At 48.7% G+C, this 25,057-nt stretch overlaps 2 protein-coding genes across 5 annotated transcripts in view; one reads left to right on the top strand and one right to left on the bottom strand.

Moving 5' to 3' along the window:
• Positions 1–25,057, bottom strand: part of LOC141054208 (alpha-aspartyl dipeptidase-like) — a 142,335-nt gene that overhangs the window by 117,183 nt on the left and 95 nt on the right. Inside the window, exon 1 of one of the 3 annotated variants that reach the window (XM_073551435.1) lies at positions 24,750–24,865. The exons of 1 other annotated variant lie outside the window; for it this stretch is intronic. The gene's annotated coding sequence lies outside the window, so the exon portion shown is untranslated. Of the gene's footprint in view, positions 1–24,745; positions 24,866–25,057 lie in introns of those variants that run through there. One more of the 3 variants, XM_073551436.1, reaches the window with a different exon arrangement.
• Positions 24,815–25,057, top strand: part of LOC141054207 (cytochrome P450 20A1-like) — a 43,010-nt gene continuing 42,767 nt past the window's right edge. Inside the window, exon 1 of one of the 2 annotated variants that reach the window (XM_073551433.1) lies at positions 24,815–24,948. In XM_073551433.1, the coding sequence (XP_073407534.1) occupies positions 24,877–24,948 (72 nt within the window). In that variant the 5' untranslated portion in view covers positions 24,815–24,876. The remainder of the gene's footprint in view (positions 24,949–25,057) is intronic. The other variant, XM_073551434.1, reaches the window with a different exon arrangement.

Below are 25,057 nucleotides of genomic sequence, written 5' to 3'. Positions count from 1 at the left end.
CATAGTTATATACAGCGGAGACCCACACACATAGCGCAGAAAGGAAGGTGCTAAATCCCCACCTGACAAGGTGGATCCTCTGAATGCCTCCAGGCGAGTCAGACTCATTCCATCACCTGTATGTGGTACTCCAGACTGCAACCTATTACCAGTAAAAGGTAAAGAAACTGCACCTCTCTGTGTCTTTCTCTCATTTATTTGCACCCCAACGTTTACAGCCACTTTTACTATTTAACATCTTCGCCCTGGGAATACAGCCCTACCTGTGGAGGGCTACAACATCATATCTGTGCCCAACATCCATCCCAGAGAAGCAACACCGCAGCGCTGGTCACCTCTGACTATAATACCACAGGTGGAGTCACGTATTTCACCATCTAATAACTTTATTTTCATTTTTTTTCCCACATAAATACCACACAACTTTCCCCTATTTTATTACTGGATGCTTCTGGGCCACGGACCGGGTCGCCGCCACCGTGACACCGTCCCCCATGGAAGTCAACGGGCCCGGTACCGAGTACCCCCAGGCCCCGCGGGACGCTCCATGTTCTTTAGGTGTAAGCGGCAAGAGATTGTATATGGGAGGTGAAGGAGAGATTGGTGTCAAACATAACACCCAGACAGCGCGCCTGCTGCCGGGGTCTTATTATGGTGCCACCCATGGAGAGGGAAATGTCAGATTTAGGGAGGTTAATTGACGGCAGAAGTAGAAGAAGTTCAGTTCTGGAAAGGTTGAGTTTCAGATAGAGAGCGGACATGATGTTGGAGACTGCGGACAGTCACTACCATAGATATATCCATAGATATTTCCAGAGATATCTATAGATATTTCCATAGATATATAGCCATATATATTTTAAAAAAAATGGCGTGGGCTCCCACGCAATTTTCTGCACCAGAGGGGGAAAGCTGTCAGCAGGGGGCCAATATTTGTAGCCTGGGAAGGGGGTGATACCCATGGCCCCTTCCCAGGCTATGAATATCAGCCCGCAGCTGTCTGCGTAGCCTTTACTGACTATTAAAATAGGGGGACCAAAAGAAAAAATAAAGTGGTGTACTCCTATATTTTATAGCCAGAAAGGCTACGCAGACAGCTGCGGACTGATATTCATAGCCTAGCAAGGGGCCATGGATATTGCCTCCCCCCCCGACTACAAATACCAGCTCGCAGCTGCCCCAGAAATGGCGCTCAGCCCCTCCCTTCCCACTCCCGTGTAGCGGTGGGATATGGGGTAATAAGGGGTTAATGTCATCTTGCTATTGGAAGGTGACATTAAGCCTGGTTAATAGGTCTCCCCTATAGAACAGTGACATCAGCAGATGCGACCGCTCTATAGGGCCTCCCAGTGATGAGCTGACAGGAGAAAATGCCTCCTGCAGTCCATCACTGAGGTTACCTGAGTTCAGAGTCTCACTTTACAGCACTGCTGCGTGAGAATTAAGGTTAGGGTTACGGGACCTGTTTCCCGGCGGAGGGATACACAGCGGAGGATTACCTCCACCTGTCATTTCATTTCTGGAGCCCCTGGAAAGCAGTCACATCAGCTGATGTGGCATCTCTCCACGAGAGATCGTCGTGGGACCCTCGTTATTAATTGGACTACGGCAGAAAGGTGAGTATAGGTTGGTTTATTATTTTATTTTTATTACAGGTAATCGATGGCTTCGGGGAAGTAGGTGTGTGCGGTATGTACTCTGTTATGTGTTGTATGTTATATGTTCTGTATGTTATATGTTGTATGTTCTGGATGTTATATGCTCTGTATGTTGTATGTTCTGTATGTATTTTTTTTTTCAATTCAACACATTCGTCGGATGATGGGACTACTACTGTCCCATCATTGGCTAATGTGTCACTCACTGTCACTGTAGCAGGCATAGCTTGATGGGACTTGTAGTCTCATCGGACGATGCCTGCATACAGACACACACACACAGCCCCGCACAGACCGGCTGCCCGCACACAGCCCCCCTGCCCGCGCGCACACACCCCCCCGCACACACACAGCCCCGTCACTCTGGATGGGAGAGGAGACAGATGCTGCAGAGTGACGGGGCTGTGACGTGTGGTGCCGCATCGCCCACAGACTGCTGTCAGTCTTGATGACTGACAGCAGTGTGCAGAGGCTGGGGCACACCTGCTGCTGATGTCACGTCAGAGTCAGGAAATTGACAAGACATCAGCGGATGTTAGCGGCGGCTGCAGCCTGGGGGTCACGTGAACCGGACTCAGCCAACGGCATAGCGCCACTCAGAGGCAGAATTGGCAGCGCAAGGTAGTTACAAAACTCATTAGGGGCCCTGGGGGGATACAATGGGGAGTTAATAAAAAGTAGTGGGCAGCCCCTTTAAGTCAGAGTCCTGCTTTGCCCTCATATGCTTTGAGGTCTGCTGACACATAGCAAGGTAAACTACAGACGTTAGGGCCATCCTGTTGGGGTACAACTTGTCGCAGTGGGATAAAAGGCCATAAAAGCCTTTTGATCAAAATAATGTCAGCTAAGTACCCTATGTTATTTACATGTAATTTTTTTTTCTTGTTCCTTTAGTCTCGCTACAAGTAAAACACATTGCACAAGACAAGACAAGAATCAAAGCATAAATACATGTCACTCACCAACCATCATGCCATACATATAGTGCCTTGAGAAAGCATTCGGCCCCCTGGAACTTTTCAACCTTTACCCACATATCATGCTTCAAACATAAAGATACCAAATGTAAATTTTTGGTGAAGAATCAACAACAAGTGGGACATAATTGTGAAGTTGAGCAAAATTTATTGGTTATTTTAAAATTTTTGTGGAAATTCAAAAACTGAAAAGTGAGGCGTGCAATATTATTCGGCCCCTTTACTTTCAGTGCAACAAAACTCACTCCAGAAGTTCATTGTGGATCTCACAATGATCCAATGTTGTCCTAAATTGTAAAGCGCTGTGGAATATGTTAGCGCTATATAAAAATAAAGATTATTATTATTATTATTATTATTATTAAATGACTAATGATGATAAATATAATCCACCTGTGTGTAATCAAGTCTCTGTATAAATGAACCTGCTCTGTGATAGTCTCAGGATTCTGTTTGATGCACAAAGAGCATCATGAAGACCAAGGAACACAACAGGCAGATCAGTGATACTGTTGTGGAGAAGTTTAAAGCAGGATTTGGATACAAAATAATTTCCAAAACTTTAAACATCCCAAGGAGCACTGTGCAAGCGATCATATTGAAATGGAAGGAGTATCATGCCACTGCAAATCTACCAAGACCCAGCCATCCCTCTAAACTTTCATCTCAAACAAGGAGAAGACTGATCAGAGATGCAGCCAAGAGGCCCAAGATCACTCTGGATGAACTGCAGAGATCTACAGCTGCGGCGGGACAGTCTGTCCATAGGACAACAATCAGTCGTACACTGCACAAATCTGGCCTTTATGGAAGAGTGGTAAGAAGAAAGCCATTTCTCAAAGATATCAATAAAAAGTGTTGTTTAAAGATTGCAACAAGCCATCTGGGAGACACACCAAACATGTTGAAGAAGGTGCTCTGGTAAGATGAAACCAAAATCGAACTTTTTGTCAACAATGCCAAATGATATGTTTGGCATAAAGGCAACACAGCTCATCACCCTGAACACACCATCCCCACTGTCAAACATGGTGGTGGCAGCATCATGGTTTGGGCCTGCTTTTCTTCTGCAGGGACAGGGAAGATGGTTAAAATTGATGGGAAGATGGATGGAGCCAAATACAGGACCATTCTTGAAGAAAACCTGTTGGAGTCTGCAAAAGACCTGAGACTGGGACGGAGATTTGTCTTCCAACAAGACAATGATCCCAAACAAAGTAAAATCTACAATGGAATGGTTCACAAATAAACGTATCCAGGTGTTAGAATGGCCAAGTCAAAGTGCAGACCTGAATCCAATCGAGAATCTGTGGAAAGAGCTGAAAACTGCTGCTCACAAACGATCTCCATCAAACCTCACTGAGCTCAAGTTGTTTGCCAAGGAAGAATGGGCAAGAATTTCAGTCTCTCGATCTACAAAACTGATAGAGACATACCCCAAGCGACTTGCAGCTGTAATAGCAGCAAAGGTGGCGCAACACAGTATTAAGTTAAAGGGGCCGAATAATATTGGACGCCACACTCTTCAGTTTTTGAATTTTCACAAAAATTTTAAATAACCATTAAATTTCGTTCCACTTCACAATTGTGTTCCACTTGTTGTTGATTCTTCACCAAAAATTTACATTTGGTATCTTTATGTTTGAAGCATGATATGTGGGAAAAGGTTGAAAAGTTCCAGGGGCCTGAATACTTTCGCAAGGCACTGTAACTACCATGCTGGTAGCTGAGATGGGGTCAACGTCTGGATCACGCCTGGGTGTCACAGAAGTGTCTGTAAAACAGGATTGAGTGAAGATGGCTTCAAGATGTTAACAGTATTGGCCACACGGTTCTCATGCAGTGCATCTCATGACATGGTGCCAGCCTTCACAACCTATAAGTGGCTGGGAGAAATGGAGCTGTCTTCCCCGTTCTGTCTCATGCAACCAACTAGGACTCTGCCACCCAAGTGCCAGGGAGGTCAGACAAGCAGGGAGCGGAGACACACTACTGCACGAGCCTCCTTGCTGGGAATGCCCACGATCCAGCCTCTGAAGGATACGAACCCCAAGTATAGAAAAAAAAATGATAGAAATTTAACTGAAAACAGCTCGTTTACTAATTTAGCTTTCACGAGATTACAGAACAGGACTACTAGTTTCTACCTATATTTTCGTAAGAGCAGCCTCCAAAAAGGGGCAGTGGTTGATAGGCAGGAGCAGGCCGGATGGGACACCAATCTATCAGGTAGCCTGGGTGATAAGTAACATACAGTAGAACTGACATTGTGGCATCCTGTAATCTGCCTCAGCACATAAAGTAAATTATTGCAGCTTCACAGGCAGGACCACACATCACCCTGTTCTTAGAGATGCTACAGTGATAACTCCCTGACTGCTTAAACATCCAGCAAAATGGCTCATTTAAACTCCTAAAATTTATACTGGTCACCTTCTGTATGCCTCTGATACTAAAAATGAAGGAGCTGCAGCATTAAAAGGTGGGAGCTGTGGTTTTATACATAAGGCAGCCTCTGCAGCAAATTATTTTTAAGAAACCATGGCACAATTATGTTTCCTGTGGCACATTTTTACACAAACCTGTTGCATGTGAACCTACCCTCATGAGATCTAGATGTGGTAGCCGGAGGGCATTGGAAAAATGCAATGCACGCCTCTTTCTCAGATCCTTAAATGCCTCAATAACATTGATAGCAACCACACGACTTATTGCTCTTGCTCCACAAACATGTCTTGCCCTGAACCTTTGTGCAGGAAGGGTAACCATTACATTCACATAAGAGGTCCTCTGTAGAAATGCTTTGTTTTATTGCAGAGATGCACAACCCCACAGCACAACGAGAGCAAGTGGCCCATGGTTCTGTTATGTGCAACCTCCTATCCATGTGTCCATACACCCTCTATGGCTGTCTCTGTGACAGGGGAAGAAAGGGCTATATGCATCCCATATTAGGCAACTCATAAAAGCAACGTAGGCAAAACTGTTAGGTTATGTTGACACGTTGCGTTTTTGATGCTTTTTTTTCCGGCAGGCAAATCCTGCTCTCTTGGCAGTAAGAAACTTGCTTAAAGGGAATCTGTCACTTTATTTGCATATAAACTGCGGCCACCGCCATCAGGGGCTTATCTACACCATTCTGTAATGCTGTAGATAAGCCCCTGATGCAACCTGATAGATAAGAAAAACGAGTTATATTATACTCACCGAGGGGGGGGGATCCAGTCCAGGTCCAAAGGGTGTCGCGGTCTGGGTCCAGCGCCTCCCATCTTCTAGCAATGACGTCCTCTTCTTTGCTTCCCGTCGCAGGCGTAATGCTCGGCCCTGTTGAGGGCAGAGCAGAGTACTGCAGTGCGCAGGCACCGGGAAAGATGAGAGGTCCGGCATCTGCGCACTGCAGTACTCTGCTCTGCCCTCAACAGGGCAGAGAAGTACGGCTGCGCCGAAGTCGCGACGGGAAGCAAAGAAGAGGACGTCATCGCTAGAAGATGGGAGGCGTCGAACCCCCCGGGTATAATATAGCTCGCTTTTCTTCTCTTTCAGGTTACATTGGGGGCTTATCTACAGCATTACAGAATGCTGTAGATAAGCCCCTGATGGCAGTGGCCGCATCTTATATGCGAAAAAATAGGTGAGTGTTCTGTCTCCGACATAATTCATGATCTTTTACTGTCTGCTTGTTTATATATACAGGATATACAATGATTTGCTGTGAATTTCCAGAATATTCAGTTTATTCCATAGATTTAATGTTTTCATTGTTTCTGGCTCCATCTAGTGGCCAGAGTCATAACCGCATTGTTATTGTGTTTGCTTCCTGAATCTTTCCCTCCATTCACAATGTATTCTGGGAAAGCTTGCAAACCACCCTGGTAAGTTTGCAAAGCATTATGGTTTAGTCCAGCCCCTATTTTTCCCTCCAGTCCTCCATTTTCTCTCAAGCCTGCTTCCTGGGAACATCTCATATCTCTTCCCCCTCGTGCCAGCATCGCTGGTACGTAAATATGCTTCCTGTATATAATTCCTGTCTCATATTAGCCTGCTTATTTAGCTCTTGTCACGCTCGCGAGCGGAAGGACATGGGACTCAGCGGGGACCATGGCCTGTGCAAACTGTCACGCTCGCGCCTTGGCTGAATGGCGCGAGCCGGGGGTTGTGGCCCCACTGTGCCACAGACCAGACTTCCCTGGAAGGGGCGTGACTGCGACAGCTACCTTGGTCTTCACTGGCGCCTCTGATGGTGAGGTCAGGCTTGTGCGGCAGATAGCTGTCGGGTGCCACTCCAGGGTGGTGTCTGGCTGTGGCTGCTGATCCCACTTGGAGACAAGTCACTTGGACAGATGTGGCTGACAGGCAGACTGAGACACAGGGCAAGAAGGTACGACAGATACAGGGCAGTTGGACACGGCTTGAGACACAGGACAGGCGGGCACGGCTTGAGACACAGGACAGGCGGGCACGGTCTGAGACACAGGACAGGCGGGCACGGCTTGAGAAGAAACAGGTAGGGACCTGTTCACACAGGAGGTGCAGGTATGGATGCAGGCAGGAGTGGAATAGGAAGGAACAGGTTTGGACCTGTTCACACAGGAGGTGCAGGTATGGATGCAGGCAGGCAAGAGTGGAATATGAAGGAACAGGTTTGGACCTGTTCACACAGGAGGTGCAGGTATGGATGCAGGCAGGCAAGAGTGAAATAAGAAGGAACAGGTTTGGACCTGTTCACACAGGAGGTGCAGGTGAAGACAGGAGTGGAGAGAGAAGCTGCAGAAAGAGGTTCTGCAGCGGCAGCAGGAGTGGAGCAAAGCTGAACCACAAGGTCTGTGGAGAGAAGCTGCATCAAGAGGTTCCGCAGCGGCAGCAGGAATGGAGCACAGCAGAACCACAAGGTCTGTGGAGAGAAGCTTCAGCAAGAGGTTCTGCAGCGGCAGCAGGACTGGAGCAAAGCAGAACCACAAGGTCTGTGGAGAGAAGCTGCAGCAAGGGGTTCTGCAGCTGCAGCAGGAATGGAGCAAAGCTGAACCACAAGGTCTGTGGAGAGAAGCTGCAGCAAGAGGTTCTGCAGTTGCAGCAGGAATGGAGCAAAGCTGAACCACAAGGTCTGTGGAGAGAAGCTGAAGCAAGAGGTTCTGCAGCGGCAGCAGGAGCCGTGCAGACAGAGCGGCTAGAGTGCAGATGCACAGATAAAACTGCGAGAGTGCAGATGCACAGACAGGGAGGACACAAGGAAAGACACAGCAAGGAAGGGAGCCACGGACAAGAAAGGGAGACTGATAGACAAAGGTAAGACTGAGTTCAGACAGAGAGACAGGGAAAAAGACACAAGGACCAGGATATTCAGCCTCCTGGCAGGCAGGCAGTGAACAGACAAGGCACTGGGAACAAGACTCAAGGACCAGGATATTCTGCCTCCTGGCAGGCGGACAGAGAAATGCTAGGCAAGGTACCGAGACACAGGAATACAGACTAAGAGCCTTCAGAGAAGGCAAGATATAGGACAGGGCCTGGCTAGCTCAGCAGCAAGGAGCTAACTGAGTTTAGACATTGCACAGGCAATGTTTCAGTGGGAGTGGCGAAACTAAATAGTCAAGAGCTCCAGGTGATTGGTCAGGGACAGATTACACAGGTGCACCCTGACTGCATAAGAACCAGAGAGTTCAGGCGCCGCCCCCCTATACACACAGTCTGGAAACATGGAGAGCAGAGGCACAGAGCTGGCAACAGACAGAATTCACAGCATGGCTTGAAGCAGAAAGTAAGTTGGTGTGCGGGGGATGGGAGGCCATGCAGTGATGCCATCAGGGTTGTTACAGCTCCCTTGGCTAGCTATTAGTGCAGATAATGTATGTTATGTATATTATGTATTCTTATGAACCCAGTACTGATTGTATTTATATGTTTTACTTGTAGTTTCACCATAAATATACCACTACGTTCAATAAAGCACAGATTTAACCTACAGTCTCCTTATTGGACCCCCGGTATAGAGGTTTAGCTGCCTGTATAAGTTAGATGAATTCCGGTTCATTTAGTGAGGACAGAACAGACAGATTCCCTTTAAAAAAGCAGATTTTGCTTAGTTTCTGCTTTGTTTTTCACAGTTTTTTTGGCATGGTACATTTGTCACTTGTGCATGCTGATAAAGTTTAGTGCATAAAATAAAGTCAGATTCTACTTCATCAGGTTTTGGCACCAAAAATGCAGCAAAACTGATATCTGTTTTTTCAGTGTTTTTTTTGCACTACCCAGTGCTTTCAATGGGTAAAGACGCTGAAAGAAGTGACAAGCTGCATTTTGCAAAAACCAAGGTATTGCACAAAATAATGAGGACATTTCTGAAATCTCATAGACTTTTCTGGTACTGTAAAACACAGCTGAAAATTAGCATAAAAAGTAATTAAAAAAATGCTACATGTGAACATAACCTGTGTCATACCTAGTACAGGCCTAAAGGCCCCATCACACACAGCGAGATCGCTAATTTTGTGACACCACAGTGATCTCGCCAGCAGTATTGCTGTGTGTGATATGGATCAGCGACCGGCCCCCCTGCCGGGTATCGCTGATCGTGCAGGATCGTCCTGGGCCATTTTTTGATCGCTGGTCTCCCTCTGGCCAGCACGCATCGCTGCGTGTGGCAGCGAGAGACCAGCAATCAGCGACGCTGGTTTCCAATGTAATCAGCGGGTATCTATGAGCCGTGCGGCTCTTAGATACCCGCTGTTTACATTGGAAACCAGCTTGCTCGCTGGTCCTGGTCGCTGGAGGGGCTGTCTATCGATGTCCCAGCGATCCCATCCATGTCAGATCGTTGGTGGGATCGCTGTAACATCGTTATGTGTAACGGAGCATTAAGAAGGCGATGCATAATTGATCTTTTTGCAGTGTTCTTCAACCCCCTCAGTTAATTATCCTGAGCTGTGCTAGGGCAATAAAAAAAACACATTAAAGGTCTGTCAAGGGCAGATCAGGCAACAGAACGGTGGGGGCCCAGAATTCGCCTGCACTTTTCACAGCAAATGTCAGCTGGAACATACAGCTAAAGCCCTGCTGCAACAGCCAGGATCAGCTGGAACTCAGGTCCCAGCCATTTCACTCCTCAGTTACCTGTTCTGGCTCGTTTCCGAACTTTAGGATCAGTTCTCTTTGTGAAAGCCTGCAATGGGTTACTGTAGTGACCCAGCATCCAACTTTGATATCATTACTAAAGACCTTTTATGAACGACTTAAGCACATGGGTGCTGTTTGAGTAGTCAGTAAGAATGGCATTTTGTTACAAAGCGTACTACGTGATTTTGCCTTAACATCCACTTTACGCAGCTAGCCAATCATCTTTTCACCAACTCCTGCTTGTTTATCAACTATGTGAATTTACTTCTAAGCTCAGACCTGCAGTTAACCATTTGTCTAATGCAAGCAAAGCAAAGACTGCTGCAACAGTGTATAAAATTCTCTGCAAGCAAGTATCTAGTTTGCCTATTCATCAATGGTGCCCTGAAGTTAGAAGTTAACCATTTATCTACTGTAAGTGTAACTAATAATAATTCTCTGCTAATACTAGTGCTGTTTGTACAACTCTGCTTCCTCCCCTGACAAGGAGCTGTGGTAAAATCAGACTGTTCCTGCACGGTGAGACACAGCCATTACACAGTACACAGCTGGGGCACATTTATAAGATTATCTCAGCACAAGAACATTTTTTCTTAACACATCCAATTTTTGAACTTATTATTAGCCGAAGATCTATTCATTAAAAAGTACTTTGTTCATGGGAAAACCCCTTTATATTACACACTAAAAACTGTGAGAAAAAATATTATATGTACCCTAAAATGGTTCCTATAAATCTGCAAATTATAGTTAAAGTGAAGTAAAAAAATATTAGATCTTGCCACCACTGAAACACAGAAAGAGGGGGAATTTTACTGGCCTTTATTGCTGCATTCACACACGCTGCTCTCACTTTATTTTGCTGAAAAGCGCCAAAATGCATGGTTTTGCTAGAATTTTGAGTGTGAGAGCAGCCTAAGTCAAAGTACTATTGTGGTTTTCAGCTGCTGTGATCACAACTGCGTGTGAACGCAGCCTAAGGGTATGTTCACACTGTGCTTTTTTTATGCTAATTTTCAGCTGCTTTTTACAGTACCAACAAAGCCTATGAGATTTCAGAAATCTCATGCACACACATTGCTTTTTTCTGTCATCAGGATTTTGTGTTTTTCAGTGTTTTGTGACATAAAACATGTCACCCCTTTCAGTGTTTTTTCAGCGTTTTTCACCTACTGACTTGAATGGATGGTGAAAAAATGCTGAAAATATGCAGGTTGACTTTTTTTGCAGCGTGTCTGCTGCAGAAAAGTCAAGGACAGCAGGATGTGACCTCACACTTGGCTCTGCTACCTCTAGATGGCAGTGTTTATGGTTGCATGATGTGACCATACAGCCTGTCATCCAGCAGAGACACTGAGCAGTGGACCTGAATCCCATTCACTTGAATGGGGGGCCCAACTATATAGTGTTTGAAATGCTGTCATATGCATGACAGGGCAGCAAACACCGCTTCTGATCGGCGGTGAAACCGTCCCTGCCGGTCAGTCACAGTTCCCACACCGTCTTTTGAGCGCTCAGTGGTGATCAGGGGTATAAGGTTTACCTCTGGTCACTGGTGTCAGCTGATGGGACCACCGATCCCATCATCTGACACCTTTTGCCGTTAATAACACGGTGCAGAGGCGAGTTCACCGCCGTTCACAGGGAGAATTTCACTGAGGTGAATTTCAACTGCAGTGAGCTCACCTCTGCACCATGCGACTTTCTCACAATGCCAGTGGGGATCTCACAAAGGTCACCGCAGTTCAGTCCGGCTGGGAACGCAGCCTCAGTGACGTTACCGCTAGTCACTGAGGCTGCGCTCGCAGCACCTCATTCACTAGTGGTTCTCAGCCTGGATGGTCGCATATTGGCACCGTCCAGGTTGAAAACTAATCAGACATGGATTACGGCGTGGGACAGAAGGAAGGATAGATGAGGGATATTGTTGGTTTTTATTTTTGTTTTATTACAGAAGATGAGTGTTTAGGTGGAATTTTAAGTATGGTTTAATTAAAAGTTATTAAAAGAGTCTGTGTCTTTCTTTCAATTAAAGGACTTTATTCTTGGTGTTTTTATACAATATGAATATGGGGTTAGTAATGGGGGCATCTTATTGATGCCTGTCCATTACTAACCTTGGGGCTTGATGTCACCTGACAATACAAAGGTGACAAACCCCCCCCAACTATCACCCCACTTGTCACCGCTACAGGGCAAGTGGGAAAAGCGAGGCTAAGTGCCAGAATTGGCATATCTTATAGATGTGCCTTTTCTGGGGAGGCTGAGAGCTGATGTTTGTAGCCTGGCGGGGCAGTATACATGATTACTAATTATAGAGGGACCCGACGTCATTTTTTTTTATGGTCCCCCATTTTAATAGCCAGTAAAGGCTAAGTATACAGCTGTGAGCTGATATTAATAGCCTGGGAAGCTCCATGGGCATTACCCCCTTCCCGGGCTATAATCATCAGCCCCCGTCGGCTTTCCCTCTGCTGGTTAAGAAAATTACAAGGGAGCCCATGCCATTTTTTTTTTCAGAAAAATAATCTTTATATTATATATAATGTGTGTGTGTCACTGACATCTATATATCTATGTATTCTATATGTATATATCTATTCTATTCTAACCTGTCACTCTGTGATTTTACTCAATTTTTATTACACTTTTTGAGGTACAAAAACAGCAGTCACCCTTAGGTCTAAAGGCCCCGTCTCACTAAAAGCAATCTCGGTAGCGAGATCGCTGCTGAGTCACAACTTTTGTGACGTAACAGCGATCTCACCAGCGAGATCACTGTGTGTGACAGCGATCAGCGAGCGGCCCCCCTGCCGGTATCGCTGATCGCTGGAAGAAACCTCTGGACATTTCTTTGGTCGCTGGTCTCCCGCTGGCCAGCACGCATCGCTGTGTGTGACAGCGGGAGACCAGCGATCAGGTGTAAAAAAATAATAAAAAAAATAAAAAATATAGTTATTCTCACCTTCCGACGTCCCGTTCAGCCATCCCGCCTCTCTCCACGCTCCGGTCCCAGTGATCCTTTGCATGAATGACCGCGAGATTTTGTTATCCCGCGAGACCGTGACATCTCGCGGTCATTCGTGCAAAGGATCACTGGGACCGGAGCGTGGAGAGAGGCAGGATGGCTAAACGGGACGTCGGAAGGTGAGAATAACTATATTTTTTATTTTGATACTATTTTCTACAGCGATAGCCTGCGATGCCGGGCGCTCAGCATCGCTGTGCTGATCGCTGGTGAAGCTGTCTGTGTGACAGCTCACCAGCGATCACATAGCGACTTACCAGCGATCCTGACACCTTGATATCGGTGTCGGGATCGCTGGTGAGTCGCTTAGTGTGACGGGGCCTTAAATGTCATGGTATCTTTATTTTGAGAGTAAATACGATCCAGACAATACCACATTTGGGGTGAGTGCACATGGCGGTTTATAAACACTGGCACCCCACACTGAGTTTATCCAATAAAGCTGCTTCAGAAAAACACTGGCAGTCATTTTATTGAAGCAGCTTCGTCGGCAGTTCTACCATCGATCTTGAGCCTGCGTGTTTTACTCTGTACTTTCAAGTATAGAGAGATGGCGGATTGCACTAGGAAGCTGCTCAAAAAATGGACAGGGCCCCTGTTTAAATACATATGACTTTTTGGTCACTTTTTTTTTAACCCCTTCACAACATGTGCTGTACGGACAAGGGCTGCAGCATAAAGGGGTTAAATATTACCATGATTAACCCCTTCATGCCGTAGCCCTTTTTCTTTTTCACGTTTCTGATTTTTGCTCCCCTTCTTCCCAGAGCCATAACCATATTGACGGAAAAAATTAAAAAGTTATGTGAGGTCTTGTTTTTTGCGGGACGCGATGTACTTTTGTATGACACCATTGGTTTTTATCATTTTGTGTACTTGAAAACAGGAAAAAAATTTCAAAGTGCAGTGAAATTGAAAAAAAAGTGAAATTCCACAACTGCTTTTTTTATTTTATTTTTATCATGTTCACCAAATGCTGAAACTGATCTGCTATTATAATTCTCCAGGTCATTACGAGTTCGCAGACACTAAACATGTCTAGGTTCTTTTTTATTTAAATGGTGAAAAAAAAATCCAATTGTGTCATTTTCAGAGACCCGTAGCATCTCCATTTTTCGTAATCTTGGGTTGGGTGAGGGCTTATTTTTTGCGTGCCGATACCATTTTGGTGTGGATATGATCTTTTAAAAAACAGTTTTTCTAAGATTGCTGTAAAAGAGAAATAGTGGAATAGTGCATTATCCGGTGTGCAGATATAATTGCAAGTAATACACTCACCAAATGGAGTTTTGTAACAGGCAATGGAGGATTCGCTGCTGCAGAACCACAGATCCACCAGGGACCAACAAAGAAGATTCAGAACAGGAAAAATGTGGTCAGACAATCCGCGCTGCGAATCACTAAAAACTCGGGATTATTAATACAGTGGTCTTTATTCCACGCGTTTCAGAGTCTCACAGAACTCCTTCCTCAGGTGGTTTTGTCCTGAGGAAGGAGTTCTGTGAGACCCTGAAATGTGTAGAATAAAGACCACTGTATTAATAATCCGAGTTTTTAGTGATTCGCAGCGCGGATTGTCTGACCACATTTTTCCTGTTCTGAAAAAACAGTTTTTCTGGCATTTTGACTTTTTTTCGCTACACTGTTTACTGATCAGATTCTTTTTATAGCTTGTTAGATCGGGCGATTCTGAATGCGGCGATACCAAATGTGTATATTTTATCTTTCTATTTTGAATGGGGCAAATGGGGGGTGATTTGAACTTTTAGATTTTTTTTTTAGTATTTTTTTAACATTTTTTTTTTACTTTTCACGTGCTTCAATAGTCTCCATGGGACACTAGAAGCTGCGATAACCCGATCGCCCCTGCTATATACAGGCGATGATCAGATCACCTGTATGTAGCAGAAATGCTCACTGGCTACATCCATTTACAGGACAAAGTTAAACCGCTGCTGATCGACTAATAGCTGACGTCGGCCAATGCAGATGTGTGCCTTGTGGTATGGCATGTGCAGAGCTTTAAAGACATCTAGGAAGGGGTTAGACGGCAACATATGTCGCATGATGTTTGATAGAGCGGGAAGGATTGTGAGCTCACCACACAATGTCATCTGATGTTGAGGGTTGAAATCTGTGTGCTGGGTGCCGATCCTGCTGAAGTTCAGTCAAAGATTCAAGGGTAAGAGGAAATGAGCGGCACATCCGTCCAACAATAGGTAAATATTTCATGCTTTATTCAAAACGTATTAAAAAAATTGAATCTGAAAAATATGTAATAAAACCAGACACATTTCTGGCATCCAAGTGCTCTTAGTCATATCTATGTCGCATGACACTGAAATCACAGCGACACATTGCATGTAACGATTTCTGATAGTTTTGTGAACTGCAATAAGCAGTGACAGTCGCATATTTTTCCATGAGATGGATTCTCAGTTGCTATTGGCCCTATAGACTCTAAGGCCAGGATCACACGAGAGGAATAAGGCCGAGTCTCGCATGTTAATACCCGGCACTGCTGCCGGCACTCGAATCAGAGCATGCGGCTGCATAGCAATACATGGAGCTGCACGCTCAGCTCCTGAGTGCCGGGTATTAACATGCGAGACTCTGCCGTATTCCTCGCATGTGTGATCCCGGCCTATGGCCGGGGTCACACTAATTGATGCAAAATACAGTCCGTATTTTACATGCGAAATACGGGAAAATGTCCCCGAAATAGTGCTCCGTATGTCATCCGTAAGCAAGGTGTGGTCGCGCATTTTGCGCATGTAAGCATCCGTATGGCAAGATTTTCTCGCAGGCTTGCAAAATGGACATTTAACGGTTTTGAGGCTTGCTGTTTAAATCATTAGCCTACACCCTATTTATTGGCTCTGGAACAGGTGGCTGCCTCCATTCTGTCCATTTGTGGCCTTGACTAGGCGTGTTGGTGTTGTATCTGCAACATGGCAGACAGTCTGAGTTTCAACACAACTGAGCAGGTTCTCTTCAACTGGCTTTTGTCACGCCGCTTTGGTCAACCATACCCAGTGATAGGGGATCCGTGAAGGAGGAGACGCATGAGGGTCCATCCACTTTTGAGGCAACGACTCACAAGAGGTCATTTTCAGCCCCTCTATTCTTCTCTGCGGTATCATCCGGAAAAATGTTTCCAATACTGTCGCATGAGCCTTGCTACATTTGATCTACTCTTGGAGACAGTGTGCCCTGGGATAACCTTTCAGGACCCAAGGATGCGCAAAGCTATATCTGCAGAGGAGTGACTTCTACTCACATTACAGTATGTACTATACAACCACATTCTCTATGTTCATGATGTGTTGCCCAAAGTATGTGTATTTTTGTTTTTGGAATAGTTTTTTGGCCCTCATCTTAGTCCAGATATATTAAAAATTACATACCAGAATGTTATGTGTAATATGTACTGAATATCACGTAGTCATTATGCTAGAAAAAATGTGTGTAAGTAGATCTGAAACAATAAAAAGTTTGGTATGTCTGTAGCTGGTCATTTTATCATTTTTGCCTTCTAAAATGTTCCATTTCTGTTGTCCTTCAGCTTCTTGTCCACTGGCCTGTCTCATGCCGCCCTCCACCATGAGTTTCTCATTGGAAGATCTACCATTTCTGGCATAGTCAGGTCGACATGTAGTGAAATATGGTCAAGACTCCATCAACGCGTCATGCCCGAGCCCAGGATGGAAGACTGGTTGAGGCTATAAAGGGACTTTGAGGCGGAATGCCAATTTCCTAATTGTATTGAGGCCCTTGATGTCGAATTCTGGCTCCCAATTCTTCAATTATAAACAATACTTTTCTGTTGTATTATTGGCTCTGGCCGACCCTCAATACAAGTTTATAATTGTCGACATTGGGGCCTATGGAAGGACGGGAGACTCAATACTTCCATTATGGGTCGGCAGCTACGCACCAACCAGTTGGATCTACCCCCACCACGCCAGCTGCCAGGCTCCACTCAAGAATCAGTCCCTTATGTCCTTGTGGCAGATGAGGTGTTTCAGTTAACGCGCAATGTCATGAGGCCATATCCCTGGCGCAACCTGGACCACCGGCGCAGAATTTTTAACCTGCGCCTATCATGTGCTAGGCGACTGGTGGAATGTTCCTTTAGCATTCTTTGTGCCAAATGGCGGGTCCTCCAGTCTGCCATTCAGCTGAGTGAACAAAATGTGAATGAAGTTATCAAAGCATGTGTCATTCTTCATAACTTCACCAGGATACATGATTGTTCCTCCTCTGCTGGTGTCGTGCGTAGGGCGAGACCACATATCAAACCTCAACTGGTCTCAAAGTGCGTAATATTTTCACCAATTATTTTACGTCACCTGAGGGGGAAACTTCTTGGCAAGAGCATGCGGTGTCTATGTTATAAATTTTTTATTTCTGTCTGTGTAAATATATATATTTCAACCCTTTATGATTCTCTCACTGTTTAATTGCCTTGGTAAGCATATGTTAGTATGCTGATAACTTTTTTCATAATTGAGACAGACGTAAAATGTTGTAGACAAATTTTTACTTTTGCCTTTTTTTTTGCTTGTTTTTTTGAAACACATTATTGCCACATGGTAAATGTGGCAATGGCCCAAAGTGGCCTTTTTGCAGATTTGCAAAGTTACAAGCAACACATTTCTAGAACCCAAAAAAAAAAAGGAAAAAAAACAATTATGCAAGACCAATATTCCTAGATTACAAATGTTGGTAGGTCGGGGGCGGAGAAGGCGAAGACCAGCCTGTGTTTGCTGCTGGCTACTTTGCCCAACTTGGCCCTCGCCCTGTGTGGGGGTATACTGTTGCCCATGATGTGGGTAGTGTACTACCTCCTGTGATTGTGGTGGGTACTGGGCTGCCTGAAATTGGATAGGGGCCTCTTTTTGGGGCTGGTAGGCCCATGGCTCATACCCACCAAAATAGCTATGTCGTCCCCAAAAAGGTTGGGACCAGCCTCCAACACTGGGTGGGAACAAGTGGTCATATTGGTGAGGTTGGCTAGAGGCAGACATATGTGGCAGCTGTGGGCAAGGTTGGGTAGGGGGAGGAAGGGGGTGAGGTGTAGGCCCACGTATTTGAGGATCCTCAGAGCCTGCTTGATCAAGCATGTGTGTGGGGTGTCTAAGGCGCATCAGATTCCTTGGGGAAAGCTGCCACCTCCCCAGATATTCAAATAACTCATATAGGGTATTGGGGTGTGTGCTTGCATCAAGCAGGATCTGAAAACATCCTCGAATACGTAGCCTCACCTCACCTGAAAGGGCCCGAAGATAACGGCCAGGCTGCGTGAGTACGTCTCCTCCCCATCATCATTATTGACTCGACCAAGATAGTTCAGTACCCCAGTGTCAACATTGGTACGGGTATCTTGGGCAGGGATCTGGCGCCTTCTTCTTCCTCGCCGGGATGGTCCAGCAGGCTGTGGGGAGCCCTGTATCTGGGCAGTTGGGCTGCTGATGATGTTGCCCTGATCATCCTGTATGGCGAATGGTGCTGCAGCAGACGGTCCTGCTTGTGGATGTGCTCCTGGTGGTGGGGTTTGTGGTGCAGGCGCTGGGTTTTCAGAAGAGGAAACTTCACCCATGCTTCTTGGAGGGGGAGAAGATGGGCCAGCCACCTCTTCCCCTCCAGCCACAGGATCGATGATGGGCTCTGTATCTGAGCCAGTTTCCCTTTCCGTAAGGTTTGACTGAGTTCTGTTATGAAATAGAACATAGCCAAAATTAAAAACATTACTTTGGTCCCTGTAAAGTATCTGTGTAATGTGGTGTGAGGTATCTACTTACGGTCTCAGATCCAGAATAGGAGCGAGGAAGGAGAGGCGATCATAAAATATATACTGTATATACTTGTGTATAAGCCGAGATTTTAACCCCGTTTTTTTGGGCTGAAAGTACCCCTCGGCTTATACACGGGTCATATACCTGGGGGTCGGCGGGGGAGGGGGAGCGGGGGTGTCAGATCATACTTACGTGTCCTGCCGCGGTCTCTGCAGCCTCGCTTCTCCACTGTCTCCCTTCCTGTCTTCAGAGGTCACGTGGCACCGCTCATTACACTCATGAATATGCGCATATTCATGAGTGTAATGAGTGGTACCACGTGACCGCTGAAGACAGGAAGGGAGACAGTGGAGAAGCGAGGCTGCAGAAGACAGCGGCAGGACAGGTAAGTATAGCGATATTCACCTGTCCCCCGGTCCATTGCTACTCACCGCTGTCTCTGCTGCATCCTGTGTCAGTGACGTTTAGGCAGCAGGGGGCGCGGTGACGTGGTTAGTGCGCGCCGCCCCTCTGCCGGCTGAACAGTCACTGACACAAGAAGCGGCAGACAGCGGCGATGGACCCAGGAGAGGTGAGTATGGACGTTTTTTTTTTTTTGCGGCATATGGGGGCATAATCTATGGAGCAGCATATGGGGGCGTAATCTATGGAGCAGCATATGGGGGCATAATCTATGGAGCAGCATATTGGGGCATAATCTATGGAGCAGCATATGGGGGCATAATCTATGGAGCAGCATATGGGGGCATAGTCTATGGAGCAGCATATGGGGGCATAGTCTATGGAGCAGCATATGGGGGCATAGTCTATGGAGCAGCATACGGGGGCATAGTCTATGGAGCAGCATACAGTGGCATAGTCTATGGAGCAGCATATGGGGGCATAGTCTATGGAGCAGCATACGGTGGCATAGTCTATGGAGCAGCATACGGGGGCACAGTCTATGGAGCAGCATACGGGGGCACAGTCTATGGAGCAGCATACGGGGGCACAGTCTATGGAGCAGCATACGGGGGCACAGTCTATGGAGCAGCATACGGGGGCACAGTCTATGGAGCAGCATACGGGGGCACAGTCTATGGAGCAGCATACGGGGGCACAGTCTATGGAGCAGCATACGGGGGCACAGTCTATGGAGCAGCATACGGGGGCACAGTCTATGGAGCAGCATACGGGGGGCACAGTCTATGGAGCAGCATACGGGGGCACAGTCTATGGAGCAGCATAAGGGGGCATATTCTATGGGGCAGCATATGGGGGGCATAGTCTATGGATTCCGCCCTCGGCTTATACACAAGTCAATAAGTTTTCCCATTTTTTTGTGGCAAAATTAGGTGGGGTGGGGGTCGGCTTATACACAAGTATACACGGTATTTGCGCTTTGTGTGGCCCGCATCACCACTCCTAGCCCGCTGCTGACGTTCACGCCTCTACTGGTTGCGGATGCTGCGCCAGCATCTCATCACATCTTCCACTGCAATGTGACAGGAAATATTCTAAATTTCACATATTTGATATACAAAATTTGCTAAAAGTAGCATAGTCATGTGGCCTTCTGGGGTGTGCTTTCTACCCAGGGTGGCATATATAATTGGGGCATCCAGGCCAGATACACAAGGTCACAATAGCTCAGGGGTCAAGTAACTACTCTTAACTTGGTTGCCTAGGAGGATGAGGAGCTTGTGGCCAGGGACAAATTATGTCAGTGTAAAACAATGGTTCAAATAAAATTCTACACTCCTCATGAGGCAAAAAGGCCAAGCACAGGAAGGAGGGGGGGGGGGGGGGGCCTTATTCCAAATGCCTTTTTTGATGTGAGGTAATTTTCAACCCTTTTTTTGGTTGTACTTACTCATTTGCTGCTGCTCCTCACGTGACCGATCACCAAAATCGTGGAACATCTGGCTACATATGCAACTCCATGACGCCTCCTTTCTTGCCCGGTTGGCATAATGGGCATCACGTTGGTCCCAGATTTCCGGGCGCTCCTGCACTAACACAATAAGCATCTCCACATTCAGTTAGTAGGGTGCCATGATGCTGTACTCCGTGGAGGCGTACTTCCTGGATGTCTGGAGCGCTTTTTAAGGTAATTAGCATGTCTAAGCTTCCTGATTATTGGTTGGCCCATTTCCTGTCACCTGCCAAAGTCCTGCGCATTTCTCGCAAGTCACATGTGGTCCGTGTGTAATGCGTATTATTTGCGCACCCATAGACTTGCATTGGCGTACTACGGGCGTAGTACGCTGACAATCGCAGCATGCTGCGATTGGCACAAACCGTAAAATACGGGCGAGAAATATACAGCTGATGGGAGCTGACCCATAGAAAATCATTTGTCCGTGTGTAATGCGTGGTTTTTACGCCTCTCACTGGTCCGCATTTCTCTCTAGTGTGACCCTGGCCTAAAACTCAAACTCTAAAGCGGGGGTTTACACGCACTGACGACTGTAGCCGCACTGACGACTGTAGCCGCACACACGGCGCACTGACGACTGTAGCCGCACACACGGCGCACTGACGACTGTAGCCACACTGACTGTAGCCACACACACGGCGCACTGACGACTGTAGCCACACTGACGACTGTAGCCACAAACACGGCGCACTGACGACTGTAGCCGCACACACGGCGCACTGACGACTGTAGCCACACACACGGCGCACTGACGACTGTAGCCACACTGACGACTCTAGCCGCACACACGGCGCACTGACGACTGTAGCCGCACACACGGCGCACTGACGACTGTAGCCACAAACACGGCGCACTGACGACTGTAGCCACACTGACGACTGTAGCCACACACACGGCGCACTGACTACTGTAGCCGCACACACGGCGCACTGACGACTGTGGCCGCACACACGGCGCACTGACGACTGTAGCTGCACACACGGCGCACTGACGACTGTAGTCGCACATACGGCGCACTGACGACTGTAGCCACACTGACGACTGTAGCCACTGAATGTAGCCGCACACACGGCGCACTGACGACTGTAGCCGCACACACGGCGCACTGACGACTGTAGCCGCACACACGGCGCACTGACGACTGTAGCCGCACACACGGCGCACTGACGACTGTAGCCGCACACACGGCGCACTGACGACTGTAGCCACACTGACGACTGTAGCCACAAACACGGCGCACTGACGACTGTAGCCGCACACACGGCGCACTGACGACTGTAGCCACAAACACGGCGCACTGACGACTGTAGCCACACTGACGACTGTAGCCACACACACGGCGCACTGACTACTGTAGCTGCACACACGGCGCACTGACGACTGTGGCCGCACACACGGCGCACTGACGACTGTAGCTGCACACACGGCGCACTGACGACTGTAGCCGCACATACGGCGCACTGACGACTGTAGCCACATTGACGACTGTAGCCACTGACTGTAGCCGCACACACGGCGCACTGACGCCTGTAGCCGCACACACGGCGCACTGACGCCTGTAGCCGCACACACGGCGCACTGACGCCTGTAGCCGCACACACGGCGCACTGACGACTGTAGCCGCACACACGGCGCACTGACGACTGTAGCCGCACACACGGCGCACTGACGACTGTAGCCACACTGACTGTAGCCGCACACACGGCGCACTGACGACTGTAGCCACACTGACGACTGTAGCCGCACACACGGCGCACTGACGACTGTAGCCACACTGACGACTGTAGCCTCACACACGGCGCACTGACGACTGTAGCCTCACACACGGCGCACTGACGACTGTAGCCGCACACACGGCGCACTGACGACTGTAGCCACAAACACGGCGCACTGACGACTGTAGCCACACTGACGACTGTAGCCACACTGACTGTAGCTGCACACACGGCGCACTGACGACTGTAGCCACAAACACGGCACACTGACGACTGTAGCCGCACACACGGCACACTGACGACTGTAGCCACACTGACGACTGTAGCCACACTGACTGTAGCCGCACACACGGCGCACTGACGACTGTAGCCGCACACACGGCGCACTGACGACTGTAGCCACAAACACGGCGCACTGACGACTGGAGCCACAAACACGGCGCACTGACGACTGTAGCCGCATACACGGCGCACTGACGACTGTAGCCACACTGACGACTGTAGCCGCACACACAGCGCACGGACGACTGTAGCCGCACTGACGACTGTAGCCGCACACACGGCGCACTGATGACTGTAGCCGCACACACGGCGCACTGACCACTGTAGCAGCGCACACAGCGCACTGACCACTGTAGCAGCGCCCACGGCGCACTGACGACTGTGGCCGCACTGACGACTGTAGCCGCACACACGGCGCACTGACCACTGTAGCAGCGCACACGGCGCACTGACGACTGTGGCCGCACTGACGACTGTGGCCGCACACACAGCGCACTGACGACTGTGGCCACACACACGGCGCACTGACGACTGTGGCCGCACACACGACTGTAGCCGCACACACGGCGCACTGACCACTGTAGCAGCGCACACGGCGCACTGACCACTGTAGCAGCGCACACGGCGCACTGACCACTGTGGCCGCACTGACGACTGTAGCCGCACACACGGCGCACGGACGACTGTAGCCGCACTGACGACTGTAGCCGCACACACAGCGCACGGACGACTGTAGCCGCACTGACGACTGTAGCCGCACACACGGCGCACTGATGACTGTAGCTGCACACACGACTGTAGCCGCACACACGGCGCACTGACCACTGTAGCAGCGCACACAGCGCACTGACCACTGTAGCAGCGCACACGGCGCACTGACGACTGTGGCCGCACTGACGACTGTAGCCGCACACACGGCGCACTGACCACTGTAGCAGCGCACACGGCGCACTGACGACTGTGGCCGCACTGACGACTGTGGCCGCACACACAGCGCACTGACGACTGTGGCCACACACACGGCGCACTGACGACTGTGGCCGCACACACGACTGTAGCCGCACACACGGCGCACTGACCACTGTAGCAGCGCACACAGCGCACTGACCACTGTAGCAGCGCACACGGCGCACTGACGACTGTGGCCGCACTGACGACTGTAGCCGCACACACGGCGCACTGACCACTGTAGCAGCGCACACGGCGCACTGACGACTGTGGCCGCACTGACGACTGTGGCCGCACACACAGCGCACTGACGACTGTGGCCACACACACGGCGCACTGACGACTGTGGCCGCACACACGACTGTAGCCGCACACACGGCGCACTGACCACTGTAGCAGCGCACACGCCGCACTGACAACTGTGGCCGCACACACGACTGTAGCCGCACACACGGCGCACTGACCACTGTGGCCGCACTGACCACTGTAGCAGCGCACACGGCACACTGACGACTGTGGCCGCACAGACGACTGTGGCCGCACACACGGCGCACTGACCACTGTGGCCGCACACACGGCGCACTGACCACTGTAGCAGCGCACACGGCACACTGACGACTGTGGCCGCACAGACGACTGTGGCCGCACACACGGCGCACTGACCACTGTGGCCGCACACACGGCGCACTGACCACTGTAGCAGCGCACACGGCACACTGACGACTGTGGCCGCACACACGGCGCACTGACGACTGTGGCCGCACACACGGCACTGTGTTGTCGCCGCCCTACAGTGGAGGCCACGTTATTTTAGTGAATATGTGGTGGATGTGACGTTGAGGCGCTGCTATTCCGGGGTCTCCCCCGCTTTCTATAGCAGCCTTCCTCTACACTGCAGCGCTCTCGGGGGTCTCACAATGGTGGGGCTGACTGATGGGCAGGGGTCACAGGCTCCTCCCATTACCAGTTATTTCCAGCTGAAATAAATACAAATTACTGGAGCAAAACTCATGTAAAAAGCGCCATTTATAAATCAACTGTTTCCTACAAAACTAAGGTCATTTTTAATTAATCAGTATAGATATTTCAGAATTATAAGGAGGAGGGCCCGCCATTCCATCGGTAGCTTGGAAGTAACAGGACTCTTAAGTGCACGTACAGCATGGCGCTACAATAAGTGCATTGTGGAACTACAAGTCCCAGCGGGCACCACAGCCACAACTTGCTGTACACTCCGCAGACTAACGCCGGGCACCGCCTCGGACACACACCCGCTCCCCAGCGCCCTCCTCTCACCCCCCCCCCAATTACCCACGTGTCACTAGTCAGCGACTTCCACGACGCTTCCGGGATTCCAAATCGATTACTCCTGCCTGCCGGGGGCGGGGCCTCATGGCTGCTGTCATACAGGCCGAGCTGCAGCTGCCGGCACGGGACGGAGGATGCTGGACTTCGCTATATTCGCCATCACCTTTCTCCTGATCCTGGTGGGAGCGGTGCTCTACCTGTACCCGGTATGTGCGGCCCCGGGGCGGCTGTGTCAGAGTTACCGCAAGGGCGGAGTGTGAGAGAAGGGTGCCTGAGCTCTCCCTGCATAGCGCCTGCTCATATGGCAATGGGGAG

Source organism: Dendrobates tinctorius, unplaced genomic scaffold, assembly GCF_039654945.1.
Source record: "Dendrobates tinctorius isolate UK_male_01 unplaced genomic scaffold, ASM3965494v1 ptg000177l, whole genome shotgun sequence".
Classification (NCBI taxonomy): domain Eukaryota; kingdom Metazoa; phylum Chordata; class Amphibia; order Anura; family Dendrobatidae; genus Dendrobates; species Dendrobates tinctorius.
This window is presented reverse-complemented; position numbering and strand designations above follow the sequence as displayed.